The following is a 14,681-nucleotide window of genomic DNA, read 5'->3' as shown; positions in this document are numbered from 1 at the left end:
TACAGGCGTGAGCCACCGCGCCCGGCCTTTTTTTTTTTTTTTTAAATTGAGAGAGCTCGAGCAATCCTCCCTCCTCAGACTCCCAAAGTGCTGCGCCCGACCAAGGGTTTTGAAGAGTAAAATTTGGCAAGGTGTGGTTTAGCAGTGCTACAAACAATGAATTCGGCCAGGCGCGGTGGCTCACACCTGTAATCACAGCACTTTGGGAGGCCGAGGCGGGCGGATCACGAGGTCAGGAGATCGAGACCATCCTGGCTAACACAGTGAAACCCCGTCTCTACTAAATATATATATATATACAAAAAAAAGTAGCCGGGCGTGGTGGCGGGCGCCCATAGTCCCAGCTACTCGGGAGGCTGAGGCAGGAGAATGGCATGAACCCGGGAGGCGGAGCTTGCAGTGAGCCGAGATCGCGCCACTGCACTCCAGCTTGGGTGACAGAGGGAGACTCTGTATCAAAAAAACAAAAAGAATGAATTCAGGCCCTTACCATTCAAAATGCAGTCCATAGAGCAGTGGGATCACCATCACATGGGAACTAGCCAAATGCAGATCTCAGGCCCCAACCAAACCTACTGAATCAATCTGCATATGAAAAGATCCCCAGATTATTATTGGAAAAAAGTTTAAGATGTACTTTTAGAACAAAGGCAACTGAAATGGGGGTAAGCTCCGATGATGTGAGGATCCAGAGTAAACATGGAAGGCACTCCCTATTCGCTGCCTCATTTGCACCTACAAGACCAAATAACTGGGAAAGGTGTCATTTGAACTAAGCACCATCTGGAGCAAGGCGGAGGAAAAGAGGGTTTTTGGACTCTTTCTTGTCAAAGACGTTTAAGTAATTCGTTTTGTCTATTATACTAGAGATAAATTAAGGTTCCACACATCAAAAGCTCACTTACTCCAAGGTCTTCATACCCGACAGACAATGGTGATAATCTTTCTCGGTGTCCCTCCAACTTCCTTCTACTATAAAATAAGATCCTTTCTCACTCCAGTAAAAGCCCTTAGCCTAGCGTTAGAGTCACGGTGAATGAAAACAGCTTAAACCATGGCTAACTGACCCATTAAACAAGACAAAACAAAGCAACATATGCATAACAACTACTTGAATCCAGCACCAGAAACTCCCCGAGGGCCTTACAGCACCTTCAACCACTGCTCCTTTCCCGCCCTAAACTCCCGAGGTCCCGCCCCCGACCGTGGGCTGAGGTCCGGCCCCCGTATTTCCGGGCGAGAAGTGACCACGTGGTTGTCGCCTATAACAATCCGGCCCTGCTGCCACCCACTGGCTAAAGCCTGAGAGCGACAGTTGAATATACCAATGGGACCCTGGAAGAGTCTAAGCGACAGCCAAAATCACCATTCAATGTCAGCTAGGTGTAAGGCGGGACTTTAAGTACGGAAGCTGCCCCGGGACATGAGGAAAGGAACAAGGGAAAGACCCGGTGAAGGGGCAGAACAGGCAGGTGAGAGTCTAAGAGAGCTCAGTAACCTGAAGCTTGGTGGGAAGAAGGGATTCTGGGCTAGAAAGGGTGCAGGAGCCTGAAGTAGAAAGAGACGGGATTTTGGTCCAGGGTAGAGAGCGAATGCATTGCAAAGGGCCAAGGCCCAGGATAAGGTAGACATTTAAAGGGGTAGAGATGCCCAAGATAGAGCAGACACTTGAGACCAGCTCAGCAAACGGAAGACACTTAAAGTGGTAGGTTCTCAAGGGAGAAGAAGTTTTTAAGACTAGAGCTAAGCTTAGAAGACATTTAAAAGGACATGGGTTGGGATTTGGGAACACGTTTATTACAGAGACAGGAACAAAGGAGTCGCTTGTCAAGGATCTGGTTAGAGAAGACTAGGGTCGTCCTCTAAGGAGGAACGCGCAGGCCTGCTCTCCCCCATTGTCCTTTCTGGCTTCTCCAGGTTCCCTCGACCCAGGACCCCCTGTTCCCAGGCTATGGCCCCCAGTGCCCTGTAGACCTGGCGGGCCCCCCGTGCTTGCGACCCCTATTTGGGGGTCTGGGTGGCTACTGGAGGGCCTTGCCGAGGGGCAGAGAAGGCAGGACCATGATATCTAGGGCCTCTGAACTTTCCCCGGGGCGCAGCGTGACGGCTGGCATCATCATTGTCGGAGATGAGATCCTTAAGGTGTGTCTGGGACAGAAAAGGGGGGAGGGCGCGGCGTTCTCCTGTCCTTAAGGGCCTGCTGCACATCCCTCCATGGAGGGAGGTGAAACAGGGTGGGAGCCTCCTTGCCGCAGTATGATCCTGGAGTGAATCCAGCATATTGGAGGAAAATTAACCCTCATTCTTTCAATTACTCTACTGAAAAACTTGTAGCAAAGTCCCTACAATTTTTCAACCTGAGAGAGCTGATTGAAAAAAAGAAAAATAAAAAGGTCATTGCAATTTACCAAGCAGTAGGGTAGAGGGTAGAGGGGCTACACAACAATGACAGGAAGCCCCTTGAGTAGAGGAGGTACGGGTGTATGTATTGTATATTTAAGAGTTTTGGCCGGGCGTGGTGGCTCACGCATGTAATCCCAGCACTTTGGGAGGCCGAGGCCAGTGGATCACCTGAGGTCAGGAGTTCGAGACCAGCCTCAACATGGAGAAACCCCATCTCTACTAAAAATACAAAATTAGCCGGGCGTGGTGGTGCATGCCTGTAATCCCAGCTACTCGGGAGGCTGAGACAGGAGAATTGCTTGAACCTGGGAGGTGGAGGTTGCAGTGAGCTGAGATCGTGCCATTGCACTCCAGCCTGGGCAACATGAGCGAAACTGTCTCAAAAAAAAAAAAAAGAGTTTTACCCAGCCTTTTTGGAAATGACTCAAGGTACGTAGTGGATAAGTGAGCTAGAAGGAAGGTACTAGAAGGGATGAATCCCCTCTGAATGATCAGGAAAGTCTTACTAGAGGACATAACAGATGACAGGGTTTTTTTTGTTTTTGAGACAGGATTTTGTGCTGTCACCTAGGCTGGAGTGCAGTGGCACAGTCACAGCTCACTGAAGCCTCCATCTTCCAGGCTCAAGCAGTCCTCCTGCCTCAGCTTCTGTAGTTGCTGTGACTACAGGTGTTAGCCGCCACACCTGGCTTATTTATTTATTTATTTTGCAGAAACAGGGTCTCACTATGTTGCCCAGGCTGGTCTCAAACTCCTAGGCTCAAGCGATCCTCCCACACCTCGTCCTCCCAAAGTGCTGGGATTATAGGCATGAACCACCGAGCTTGGCCAAATGTCAAGTTTTAATAATAATCTTTTTTAATATTCTTTGTAAATTTGTCTTTTTTTTTTTTTTTTGATAGTCTCATTCTGTTGCCCAGGCTGGAGTGCACTGGTGGGATCTCAGCTGACTGCACCTCCACCTCTCGCGTTCAAGCAGTTCTCATGCCTCAGCCACCCAAGTAGTTGGGATTACAGGCATGAGCCACTGCACTCAGCCTTAATAGACCCTTTTTTTTTTTTTTGGACAGAGTCTTGTTCTGTTGCCCAGGTTGGAGTGCAGTGGCGTGATCAATTTTGGCTCACTGCAACCTCCACCTCCCAGGTTCAAGCAATTCTCCTGTCTCAGCCTCCCAAGTGGCTGGGACTACAGGCATGTGCCACCACACCTGGCTAATTTTTGTATTTTTAGTAGGGACAGATGGGATTTCGCCATGTTGGCCAGGCTGGTCTCAAACTCCTGAGCTCAAGTGATCCACCCACCTCAGCCTCCCAAAATGTTGGGATTACAGGCGTGAGCCACCTCACCCGGCCCTGACCCCTATTTTTTTTTTTTTTTTTTGTGAGATGGAGTTTGGCTCCTGTTGCTCAGGCTGGAGCGCAAATGGCGCAATCTCAGCTCACAGCTACCTCTGCCTCCTAGGTTCAGGCAATTCTCTCACCTCAGTCTCCCCAGTAGCTGAGATTACAGGCACCTGCCACCACGCCTGGCTAATTTTTGTGGGTTTTGTTTGTTTGTTTGTTTGTTTGTTTGTTTTGAGATGGGGTCTCGCTCTGTCGCCCAGGCTGGAGTGCAGTGGCGCGATCTCGGCTCACTGCAAGCTCCGCCTCCCGGGTTCATGCCATTCTCTTGCCTCAGTCTCCCGAGTAGCTGGGACTACAGGCGCCTACCACGCCCAGCTAATTTTTTGTATTTTTAGTAGAGACAGAGTTTCACCATTTTGGCCAGGCTGGTGACCCCTATATTTTAAGTGCCTACTAGAGTCTGGCAGTGTGCTATACATCACATATCTGTGATTTTACTAATCTTCACAACAACCCCACACAACAATCCCACGAAATTGGCACTTTTTTTCTTCTTTAAAATTTTATTTTTCTGTGTGCATTTGTTTTATAAACGGGGTTCTCGCTATGTTAAACAAGCCAGCCTCAAGCAATTCTGCCACCTCAGCCTCCCAAAGTGATGGGATTACAGGCATGAGCCACCTTGCCCAGCCTTTTTTTTTTTTTTTTTTTTTTTTTTTTTTTTTTGAGACAAAGTCTCACTGTCGCCTAGGCCAGAGCTAATTTTTTAATTTTTTTGTAGAGACAGGGTTTCACCATGTTGCCCAGGCTGGTCTCGAACTCCTAGGCTCAAGCAATCCTCCCACCTCAGCCTCCAAAAATGCTGGGATTACAGGCGTGAGCCACCACACCTGGTCGGCAAAAAATCCCAATTAATGATGAAACTGAGGGTCAGAGAGGTTGAGAAACCTGCCCAGGGTTACATACCTAGGAAGTTGTAGAGATGGGATTCCAGCCTAATGCCTGATGCTCCCTTACTCCAAAACAGATCTTTTTTTTTTCTTTTGGTGACAGGGTCCCTGTCACCCAGGCTGGAGTACAGTGGCATGATCTCGGCTCACTGCAGTCTCTGCCTCCTGGGCTCAAGCAGTCCACCCACTTCAGCCTCCCAAGAAGCTGGGACTATAGGCATGCACCACCACGCCCTGCTAATTTTTGTATTTTTTTGTAGAGATGGGGTTTTACCATATTGTGCCGGTTGGTCTCGAACTTCTGAGCTCAAGCGAGCCACCCCCCACCGCCTCCCAAAGGGCTGGAATTACAGGCATGAACCACCATGCCCGGCCATCAGAACACAGACCCTTAACCACTAAAGCCTTTGTAGACAATTAGAGGGAGATGGGGCTGGAAAAGAAGATAGGGTATACGCCACAGACAGCCCCAAATACTCTGCAAAGGAATTTGAACTTTCTTCTGTATACAGTTGGAAACAACAAATGGCTTTTGAGTCCAAGAGTGATGAAATCACAGTGACGCATTAAAAAGGTTACTCAGGAGACAGAGCAGAGCACTGTGACTGGAGGCTGGGAGCCTGGCCAGCAAGCTGTCGCCATTGTCCAGGTGAAAGGTGCTAAGGACCTGCTTGGTGGCAGTGGGGACAGAAAGAAGAAAGCAGGCCAGGTGTGGTGGCTCACACCTATAATTCCAGCACTTTGGGAGGCTGAGGCAGGAGGATCACTTGAGACCAGGAATTCAACACCAGCCTGGGCAACGTGGCGAGACCCCATTTCTACAAAAAAAATTTTAAATGAGCTGAGTATGGTGGCATGCACCTGTAGTCCCAGCTACTCGGAAGGCTGAGGTGGCCCTTGAACCCAGGAAGTTGAGGCTGCAGTGAGCTGTGATTGAGCCACTATACTCCAGCCTGGGTGACAGAGACCCAGCTTTGAAAACAAACAAATGGATTTTCCCACTCTTGTGTCCAGTCCAGGCCCCTCAGCAGCCTGAGGTGGTGTCCTTCAAGAAGCAGAGCACTGCATCATCAGGTGGATGCAGCCATCATCTTCAACCCCTCCCCTTCATCCCTACAGTACTGATGGCCCCATCCTCCCCTTCAACCCCCAGGGACACACTCAGGACACCAACACCTTCTTTCTGTGCCGGACACTGCGCTCCCTAGGGGTCCAGGTTTGCCGAGTCTCAGTTGTACCTGATGAGGTAGCCACCATTGCAGCTGAAGTCACCTCTTTCTCCAACCGCTTCACCCATGTCCTCACAGCAGGGGGCATCGGCCCCACTCATGATGATGTGACCTTTGAGGCAGTGGCACAGGCCTTTGGGGATGAGCTGAAGCCACACCCTGAGTTGGAAGCAGCCACCAAAGCCCTAGGAGGGGAAGGCTGGGAGAAGCTGTCATTGGTGCCCTCCTCTGCCCGCCTGCATTACGGCACAGATCCTCGCACTGGTCATCCCTTCAGATTCCCTCTGGTCTCCGTCCGAAACGTCTACCTCTTCCCAGGCATTCCAGAGCTGCTGCGGCGGGTGCTGGAGGGGATGAAGGGACTGTTCCAAAACCCAGCTGTTCAGTTCCACTCAAAGGAGCTATATGTGGCTGCTGATGAAGCCTCCATCGCCCCAATTCTGGCTGAGGCCCAGGCCCACTTTGGACGTAGGCTTGGCCTGGGTTCCTACCCTGACTGGGGCAGCAACTACTATCAGGTGAAGCTGACTCTAGACTCAGAGGAAGAAGGACCCCTGGAGGAATGCCTGGCCTACCTGACTGCCCGTTTGCCCCAGGGATCGCTGATCCCCTACATGCCCAACGCCGTGGAGCAGGCCAGTGAGGTTGTATACAAACTCGCTGAATCAGGTAGGGACATTATGGAGGAGGGGCAATATGCCCAAAGCCATTGGTGGCACCCCAGATCTCAGTAATGCAGGGGCTGTTGGGTGCTTCCTGCAAATCCCAGAGAGGGCAGAAGATAGCTTCTGTTAATTCATTATTCTTCCAATAAATGTTGATTGAGTACCTACTTTCATCAGCACTGTGCTAGGTGTTGGGGATATGGCTCAATAGGATAATATATGCCCTGCTCTTATGGACCAGTGTTTTAACAAGAAAGATGGACATTAAACAGGTGATCCTGCATGGGGTGATGAAGGGAGTGATCTCCCACAGCAGGGAGATCAGCCTTGATCTGGGGTCAGAGAAGGCCAAATGACATAAACTGAGTGATAAGGAGGATTTGGTCAGACCAGTAGGTGGGCAAGAGCCAACAGTATGAATGAGGGCCTGCAAGGAAGCAGCATGGGGTTTAGGGGAATGGAAGGAAGCCCACACCCCACACCCCCCTGCTACGAAGGAATGACACTGAGGCTACCGTGAGGTGTGGCTGGGTGGTAGATGGCAGGTCAGGGGCAGACTGCAGGGCCTAGTGGGCAGCATGAAGGAGTTTGGACTTTATCCTCGGAACACTGGGAAGATACTGAAGGGTTTAAGCAAGGGCAGCATGCCTTCACTCCCCTTTGATAGCCATATGTGTCCATCTGATGCCCTCTTCCCTGCCTGCTTGGCAGGGTCTTCTTTGGGGAAAAAGGTGGCAGGTGCCCTACAGACCATTGAGACCGCCCTGGCTCAGTACAGCCTCACCCAGCTCTGTGTGGGCTTCAACGGGGGCAAAGACTGCACTGCCCTCCTGCACCTCTTCCATGCAGCTGTGCAGAGGTGAGCCTGCCCCCTGGGAGACAAGACCCCGATCTGTTTCTCCAGTTCCACATCCCAGAAAGCAAGGAGAAAGGGGGTGTATAGGTGGAATTCAAGAGGGAGATAGTCATGGTGACCTCTCAGTTCCATTCTCCCACCATACTGAGTATGTGATATGTGCCTGGCCTTGTGTATGGATGTGCAGGCCACTATCCCTGACCACAGGGAGGTCACAGTCCTGCTGGGGAGATGAGAGATTTACATACCTGAACAAGGGATGCATGCTTAGATTTGAGAGGTGAAAGGTCAGAGTGGGCTTCCCAGAGGAAGTGGGTCTAATGGATGGAAAGGACAAGGAAAAGGGAGAAGGGGTGAGAGTCTGTCCTAGGGGCCAAAGAGAACAGTGAGCTGTTTCAGGGGAGCCATTTCCTTGTCCATGCTCGCAAGCCTGTGGATTCTTACCCCTCTGCAGGAAATTACCTGATGTTCCAGACCCCCTCCAGATCCTGTATATCCGCAGCATCTCCCCTTTCCCTGAGCTGGAACAATTTCTACAGGACACTATCAAGAGGTACTAGGGGCCTGGAGGTTTGGGCTCCAAGAGAAGCTTGACAGAGCCCACTCCCGACCCTACTTCTGTTTCTTCCTAAGGTATAATCTGCAGATGTTGGAAGCTGAGGGCAGCATGAAGCAGGCCCTGGGTGAACTGCAGGCACGGCACCCCCAGCTGGAGGCTGTCCTTATGGGCACCCGCCGGACTGACCCCTACTCCTGTAGCCTCTGTCCTTTCAGCCCCACTGACCCAGGCTGGCCTGCATTCATGCGCATCAACCCACTGCTGGTAATGGGGAAGAGGGTTTATCACCTTCAGTCTCACGTGCCCCAGCAGTCACTGCACCCTAGCTCACCTGCAGTAGTGGAGAGGCTAGAGCCTGGAACCTGGATGAAGGGGCCTCATCATCCAAGGGAGGCAGTGCTGTCTGTTCATTCATCCTTTTGACCAATATTTATTGAGCCCAAATTCAATAGCAGGCATTGTGCTTCCTACTGTGGACAGAACAGTGACTTAGACCTGTGCTGTCCAATATAGCCATTAATCATTTATTTATACTTAAATTTTAATTAATTAGAATGAAATACATATGACTAAAAACCACTGAATTATATACTTTAAAAGGATGAATTTGACGGCATGTGGATACCTCAATTTATTTATTTATTTATTTATTTATTTACTTTTTTTTTTTTTTTTTGAGATAGAGTCTCGCTCTGTTGCCCAGGCTGGAGTGCAGTGGCGCAATCTCAGCTCACTGCAAGCTCCGCCTCCCGGGTTCACGCCATTCTCCTGCCTCAGCCTCTTCGAGTAGCTGGGACTACAGGCGCCCGCTACCACGCCCGGCTAATTTTTTGTATTTTTAGTAGAGACGGGGTTTCACCGTGGTTTCGATCTCCTGACCTCGTGATCCGCCCGCCTCGGCCTCCCAAAGTGCTGGGATTACAAGCGTGAGCCACCACGCCCGGCCTGGATACCTCAATTTATGAAATTAAGTACAATTAAAAATTCAGTTCTGTCTGGGTGCAGTGGCTTACGCCTATAATCCCAGCACTTTGGGAGGCCATGGCGGGCAGATCACTTGAGGCCAGGAGTTCGAGACCAGCCTGGCCAACATGGCAAAACCCTGTCTCTACTAAAAATACAAAAAATTAGCCAGGCGTGGTGGCTTGTAGTCCTAGCTACTCGGGAGGCTGAGGCAGGAGAATCGCTTAAACCCAGGAGGCGGAGGTTGCAGTGAGCTGAGATGGCACCACTGCACTCCAGCCTGGGCGACAGAGCAAGACCCTGTCTCAAAAAAAAAAAAATATATATACACACACACATACACACACACACATACACAGGCCAGGCGTAGTGGCTTACACCTGTAGTCCCTGCACTTTGGGGGGCCGAGGCAGGTGGATCGCCTGAGGTCAGGAGATTGAGACCAGTCTGACCAAAATGATGAAACCCAGTCTCTACTAAAAATACAAAAATTAGCGGGGCGTGGTGGCAGGCACCTGTAATCCCAGCTACTCAGGAGGCTGAGGTAGGAGAGTCACTTGAACCCAGGAGACAGAGGTTGCAGTGAGCCAAGATGGCACCACTATACACCAGCCTGGGCAACAGAGTGAGACTCCGTTCAAAAAAAAAAAAAAAATACAGTTATTCAGTTGTACTAGCCACATTTCAAATGACCACCATATTAGACAGTAGAGCTACAGAACATTTCCATCATCACAGAAAACTCTGGCCAGGCACAGTGGCTCACACCTGTAATCCCAGCACTTTGGGAGGCTGAGGTGGGCTGATCAATGCCTATAGTCCCAGCTACTCGGGCTGAGGCGGGAAGATCGCTTGAGCCAGGGAAGTCGAGGCTGTAGTGAGCCATGATCATGCCAGTGCACTCCAGCCTGGGCAACAGAAAAGGCCCTGTCTAAAAAAAATAGGGCCGGGCACGGTGGCACGCGCCTGTAATCCCAGCACTTTGGGAGGCCGAGGCGGGCGTATCACGAGGTCAGGATTTCGAGACTAGCCTGACCAACATGGTGAAACCCCATCTCTACTAAAAAAATACAAAAATTAGCTGGCTATGGTGGTGCATGCCTGTATTCCCAGCTACTCAGGAGGCCGAGGCAGGAGAATGGCTTAAATCTGGAAGGCAGAGGTTGCAGTGAGCCAAGACCACACCACTGCACTCCAGCCTGGGCAACAGAGCCAGACTCCGTCTCAAAAAAAAATAGACATGGTCTCTCCCTGTCCTCCTCAAGCTCCACCCTTGCAGTAGAGGGTGGTTCAGGAATGGAAAGCAGAGAGTGGAGAAGATGAAGTCCTTCTCTTTCTCTTTGCATACGTAGAGCAAGCTATACCAGAGAATCAGATAGCAAGCCCTCCCTCAGAGGCCAAGGGAGCAGAAGAGCCATGGATGGGTGCCTTCCCAGGACAGCAGGGGTAGAAGTGGGAGAGGTGAGCATTTGTGACTATTCTATTACTCTGACCTCCCAGGACTGGACCTACAGAGACATCTGGGATTTTCTGCGTCAGCTGTTTGTCCCATACTGTATCCTGTATGACCGAGGGTAAGGGTATTAGGGGAAGGGAATGGGTAAGGGAGTTTTTAGGGTGCTGGGATAGGGAGGGCCAATAGGATCGCCCAGCCTACCACATGCTTGCCCTCCACCCTCCCTGCTCCAGATACACATCACTAGGGAGTCGGGAGAATACCGTGCGGAACCCGGCCCTGAAGTGCCTGAGCCCAGGAGGACACCCCACATACCGTCCAGCCTATCTACTGGAGAACGAAGAAGAGGAGCGGAACTCCCGCACATGACCCCCCACCCTAGGAGGGAGGGAAGGACACTGTCCTGGGGTATAACCTGGCAATAAACCATGCCAATCACTGTGCCTGTTGCTCTAGCTGTGTCTTCCTGCTCCAGAGGATGGGAGAAGCAGAAGTGGGTCAAATGCTGCCAGCTCTGACTGGCTGTGCTCACTCTAAGGGGCCCAGGGGCAGGGCAGAACAGGCTGGAAAGGAGCTCTCACTGATGGTTCCCAATGTCAGCCTCAGCAGGAGCCCACCAGAGGGCGAAAGCAGGAGTTGTTCCAACCACTGGGAAAAGGGCAATCAGGCAGGGCACCACCCGGGCTGGAAAAGGGGAAGCTGCCTTGGCCTAGCTGTGGAATATGAAAGATGGAGTGGCCAGGCCCTCCCTCCCACTAACCCCACCCTCCCATCCCTGTCTAGAGGGGCTGACTCAGCCTGTTCCCAGGCCTAGAACCTTCCCTTTGCTAGACCCTGGATCCTTTGTCTCTGTAGTCATGAGGCTGAGGGGGGTGGGGACAGTGTTGATAAAAGGCACTAGAGGCAGCTCCCACACCCTTCCTCAGAACTGCTGCCCACATGCAGCCCCGGACACAGCCCCTAGCCCAAACCCTACCCTTCTTCCTCGGAGGGGCCCCTCGAGACACTGGGCTGCGGTTGCCTGTCATTAAGATGGGCACAGGGTGGGAGGGCTTCCAGCGGACCCTGAAGGAAATCGCCTACATCCTCCTCTGCTGCTGGTGTATCAAGGAACTGCTGGATTAATGGTGGCAGGGAACTGCCTCCTCTCCCCACCAGCACCATGGCTGGCATCGCTCAGGTGGGCTGGGTAGAGTAAACAGGAGGCATAGCTGCAGCTTCTGTGGCAGAGTTTGCCTTAGCTTCTCATTCTCTTCTTTAGCCCCCAGCCCAATTGCCATCAAGACTCCTGGGGCCAGCTGTGCTTGACCAAGGATGGGCCATAAACAATGAGTAAAGAGTGAAGTGTGGATCCCGCTTTGAGCTGTGTCATCTTGCAGACCTGCCTCATCTCTGAGCCTCCTTCATTCCCAACCCCTGCCTCTGGTGGACCTCTGGTGGGCAGGAGCTTGGACTGCTCTGGCTAGGACCCCAGTAAGATTGTGGCAAGACCTGGCACTCCTCCAAGCTTGGCACAGTGAGCCCACCAGCTCAGATGGTTGATCTTACCATACCCTCATAGTACCAAGAACGGACTGCCCCTTAAGATATGTTTGAGAATCACTGAATTATAAATATAATCCATAGGCCTTGAGGCCCAAGATTCTAAATGTCTAAAGGGGAATCAGAAAAAGTCAACACTAGAACAGTGTGGGAGCCAGGGTGCAGACCAGGGAGGGAAGGAGCTTGTCCTGAATAGAACCGAGATTGAAAGCCAGGTTTTCTGACTCACTGGTTCCTGAGTGGGGAGGGTGGAAGACAGTCCAGTTTCCTCTCAATCTGTGGGTAAGGACCCAGCTTGAGTAGAGTCTTCATCTGTGAGGCCAAGGGTGTGTGGAAACCCAGAGGACCCAGCCCTTTCCCAAATAGAAGACCTGGTCCAGGCATCTTCCTGCCTCTGAGGATCTTGGGGAAAGCACTGAGCTGAGGCTAGTCCCCAGCTCATCAAGGAAGTAGAACCCCATGAGCTACAAGAGCTCCCAGCTCACATACAAAGTTAAAAGAGAAAGACACCTGTGTGGCCACACAGGTCCCTCAGGCTTATCATGGCACAGCCCTATCAGGACATAAACAGCTAGATTGAGCAGAATCAGCTCTTTACTTCCTCTTGGTAGCTAGTATTTTCCATGAGTTACTCCCGGTGGTAGATATACACCAATCATGTGTATCGTCTTGCTCAGGGGGTGCTTATGCTTACTGATGTGCCCACCCACAGCCCCCCAAACCTCAGAGCCAGCCTGTTTAGAACTGTTCAATATTTCCCTGGGATTCCCATCCAGCATTCTCTGGACCCTCCTGGGGGCCAGTTATCATCCCCCAGCCCTTTGTCACTTGGGGCACTGGCCTGGAGATTATAGATAGTGCCCTCTTCCTCCCTGCCTGGGACCAGCTCTTCCTCAGCCTTCTTCTTAGTTAACTCTTTTTTTTTTTCTAGGTTCTTTTTGTAAAGGTGATACATGCCCAGAGTAAAGAACTTTAGGCCAGGCCAGGTATGGTGGCTCACACCTGTAATCCCAGCACTTTGGGAGGCAGAGGCGGGCAGATCACCTGAGGTCAGGAGTTCTAGACCAGCCTGGCCAACATGGTGAAACTGCATCTCTACTAAAAATAATTAGCTGGGCAAGGTGGTGAGTGCCTGTAATCCCAGCTACTTGGGAGGCTGAGGCAGGAGAATCACTTGAACCCGGGAGGCAGAGGTTGCAGTGAGCCGAGATCACACCATTGCGCTCTAGCCTGGGGGACAAGGGTGAAACTCTGTCTCAGAAAAAAAAAAAAAAAAAAAAAAGCCGGGCACGGTGGCTCACGTCTGTAATCCCAGCACTTTGGGACAAGGCCGAGGTGGGTGAATCGCCTGAGTCAGGAGTTCGAGACCAGCCTGGCCAGCATGGTGAAACCCTATCTCTACTAAAAATACAAAAAAATTAGCCGGACGTGGTGGCGCATGCCTGTAGTCCCAGCTACCTGGGAGGCTGAGGCAGGAGAATGGCTTGAACAAGGGGGGTGGAGGTTGCAGTGAGCCGAGATTGCACCATTGCACTCTAGCCTGGGTGACAGAGCGAGACTTCATCTTATTAAAAAAAAAAAAAAAAGAAGAAGAACTCCAATAGTTAAAAGTCTCTACGTCTATCCCCCAATCCTTTAGCGCTTCCCCTGGAGGCAACCATGGTTACCAGTTTCTTGGAGAACACTCCAGTCTATGCATAAACTGCATCTTTATTCATTCAACAAATACTGAGTTATTGAGTGTATACTATATGTCACTGTGGGTCTTTGGATACAGCAGTGAACAAAACAGATCCTTGTACTTGTGAAGCTTACATTTTAGGGGGTGGACAGGACAAACTATAAACCTTTTTTAAGTATATGTTATTAGATGATAGGCACTATAGAAAAAAAAGTGGAAATCGAGCTGGAGGTGGGAATGGGGGCAGGTCATAGAGGGCCTAAGAATTTGAGCTTTTATGCTGAGTGAAATGAGGAACTATTGCAGGATGTTGAGTGTAAAATGAGTTTTTTTATTTAAAAGGCTCAAGCTGGCTGCTGTGTTGAGAATAGATTTCAGGGGAGCAAAGGTAGAATACGAGTGACCTGTTAGGAGGTAATGGCACAATATAGGCCAGACATGTTGGTGGTCTCGGACCAGGTTTATAGCAATAGCAGTAGTGAGGGGTGGCTGGATTCTGGATATATTACTTTTCCTAGTTAACATACTCTCCACACTGTTCTGCACTTTGCTTCTTTTCCTTTGATAAACTTTGGACAGGATTCAGGATCCCACATCAGTACATGGAGAGCCTGTCCATTCTTTTTTTTTTTTTTTTTTTTTTTTTTGAGACGGAGTCTTTCTCTGTCCCCCAGGCTGGAGTGCAGTGGCACGATCTCGGCTCACCACAACCTCCACCTCCTGGGTTCACACCATTCTCCTGCCTCAGCCTCCCGAGTAGCTGGGAATACAGGCGCCCGCCAACACGCCCGGCTAATTTTTTGTGTTTTTAGTAGAGACAGGGTTTCACCGTGTTAGCCAGGATGGTCTCGATCTCCTGACCTTGTGATCCGCCCGCCTCAGCCTCCCAAAGTGCTGGGATTACAGGCTTGAGCCACCGCGCCCGGCTTAGCCTGTCCATTCTTTACAGCAGCCTAGTCTCTACAGTACTCCAACTTGAGCTTATTTCTTATCCCTGGCAGGTCAATGCGTCTTTTTTTTTTTTTTTTTTTTT

General features: G+C 50.8%; 2 protein-coding genes across 9 annotated transcripts; both read left to right on the top strand.

Moving 5' to 3' along the window:
- The first annotated feature begins 1,346 nt into the window (after positions 1–1,346).
- Positions 1,347–10,868, top strand: FLAD1 (flavin adenine dinucleotide synthetase 1). Of its 8 annotated transcripts, none has more exons than XM_032154394.2 (8): positions 1,347–1,472; positions 1,918–2,142; positions 5,851–6,595; positions 7,303–7,450; positions 7,902–8,000; positions 8,081–8,270; positions 10,470–10,543; positions 10,659–10,868. In XM_032154394.2, exons 2-8 carry the CDS (start codon positions 2,062–2,064, stop codon positions 10,792–10,794), a joined length of 1,473 nt encoding a protein of 490 aa, XP_032010285.1. In that variant the 5' UTR covers positions 1,347–1,472; positions 1,918–2,061; the 3' UTR covers positions 10,795–10,868. The 8 variants fall into 8 exon arrangements, 7 of the variants coding, with proteins under 7 accessions (XP_032010285.1, XP_032010287.1, XP_032010286.1 ...); XM_032154396.2 differs by having other exon boundaries at positions 1,411–1,705; XR_009213616.1 differs by lacking the exon at positions 10,470–10,543 and adding an exon at positions 10,322–10,430 and having other exon boundaries at positions 1,410–2,142.
- A 474-nt stretch (positions 10,869–11,342) lies between these two features.
- Positions 11,343–12,313, top strand: LENEP (lens epithelial protein). Its single transcript, XM_032154393.2, has one exon. It carries the CDS (start codon positions 11,365–11,367, stop codon positions 11,548–11,550), a length of 186 nt encoding a protein of 61 aa, XP_032010284.1. The 5' UTR covers positions 11,343–11,364; the 3' UTR covers positions 11,551–12,313.
- The last annotated feature ends 2,368 nt before the right edge of the window (positions 12,314–14,681 follow it).

The sequence above is a fragment of the Hylobates moloch genome, unplaced genomic scaffold (genome assembly GCF_009828535.3).
Source record: "Hylobates moloch isolate HMO894 unplaced genomic scaffold, HMol_V3 SCAFFOLD_5, whole genome shotgun sequence".
In the NCBI taxonomy this organism is placed as follows: Eukaryota; Metazoa; Chordata; class Mammalia; order Primates; family Hylobatidae; genus Hylobates; species Hylobates moloch.
Note: the sequence above shows the minus strand (reverse complement) of the source record. Positions and strands in the feature narration are given on the sequence as shown.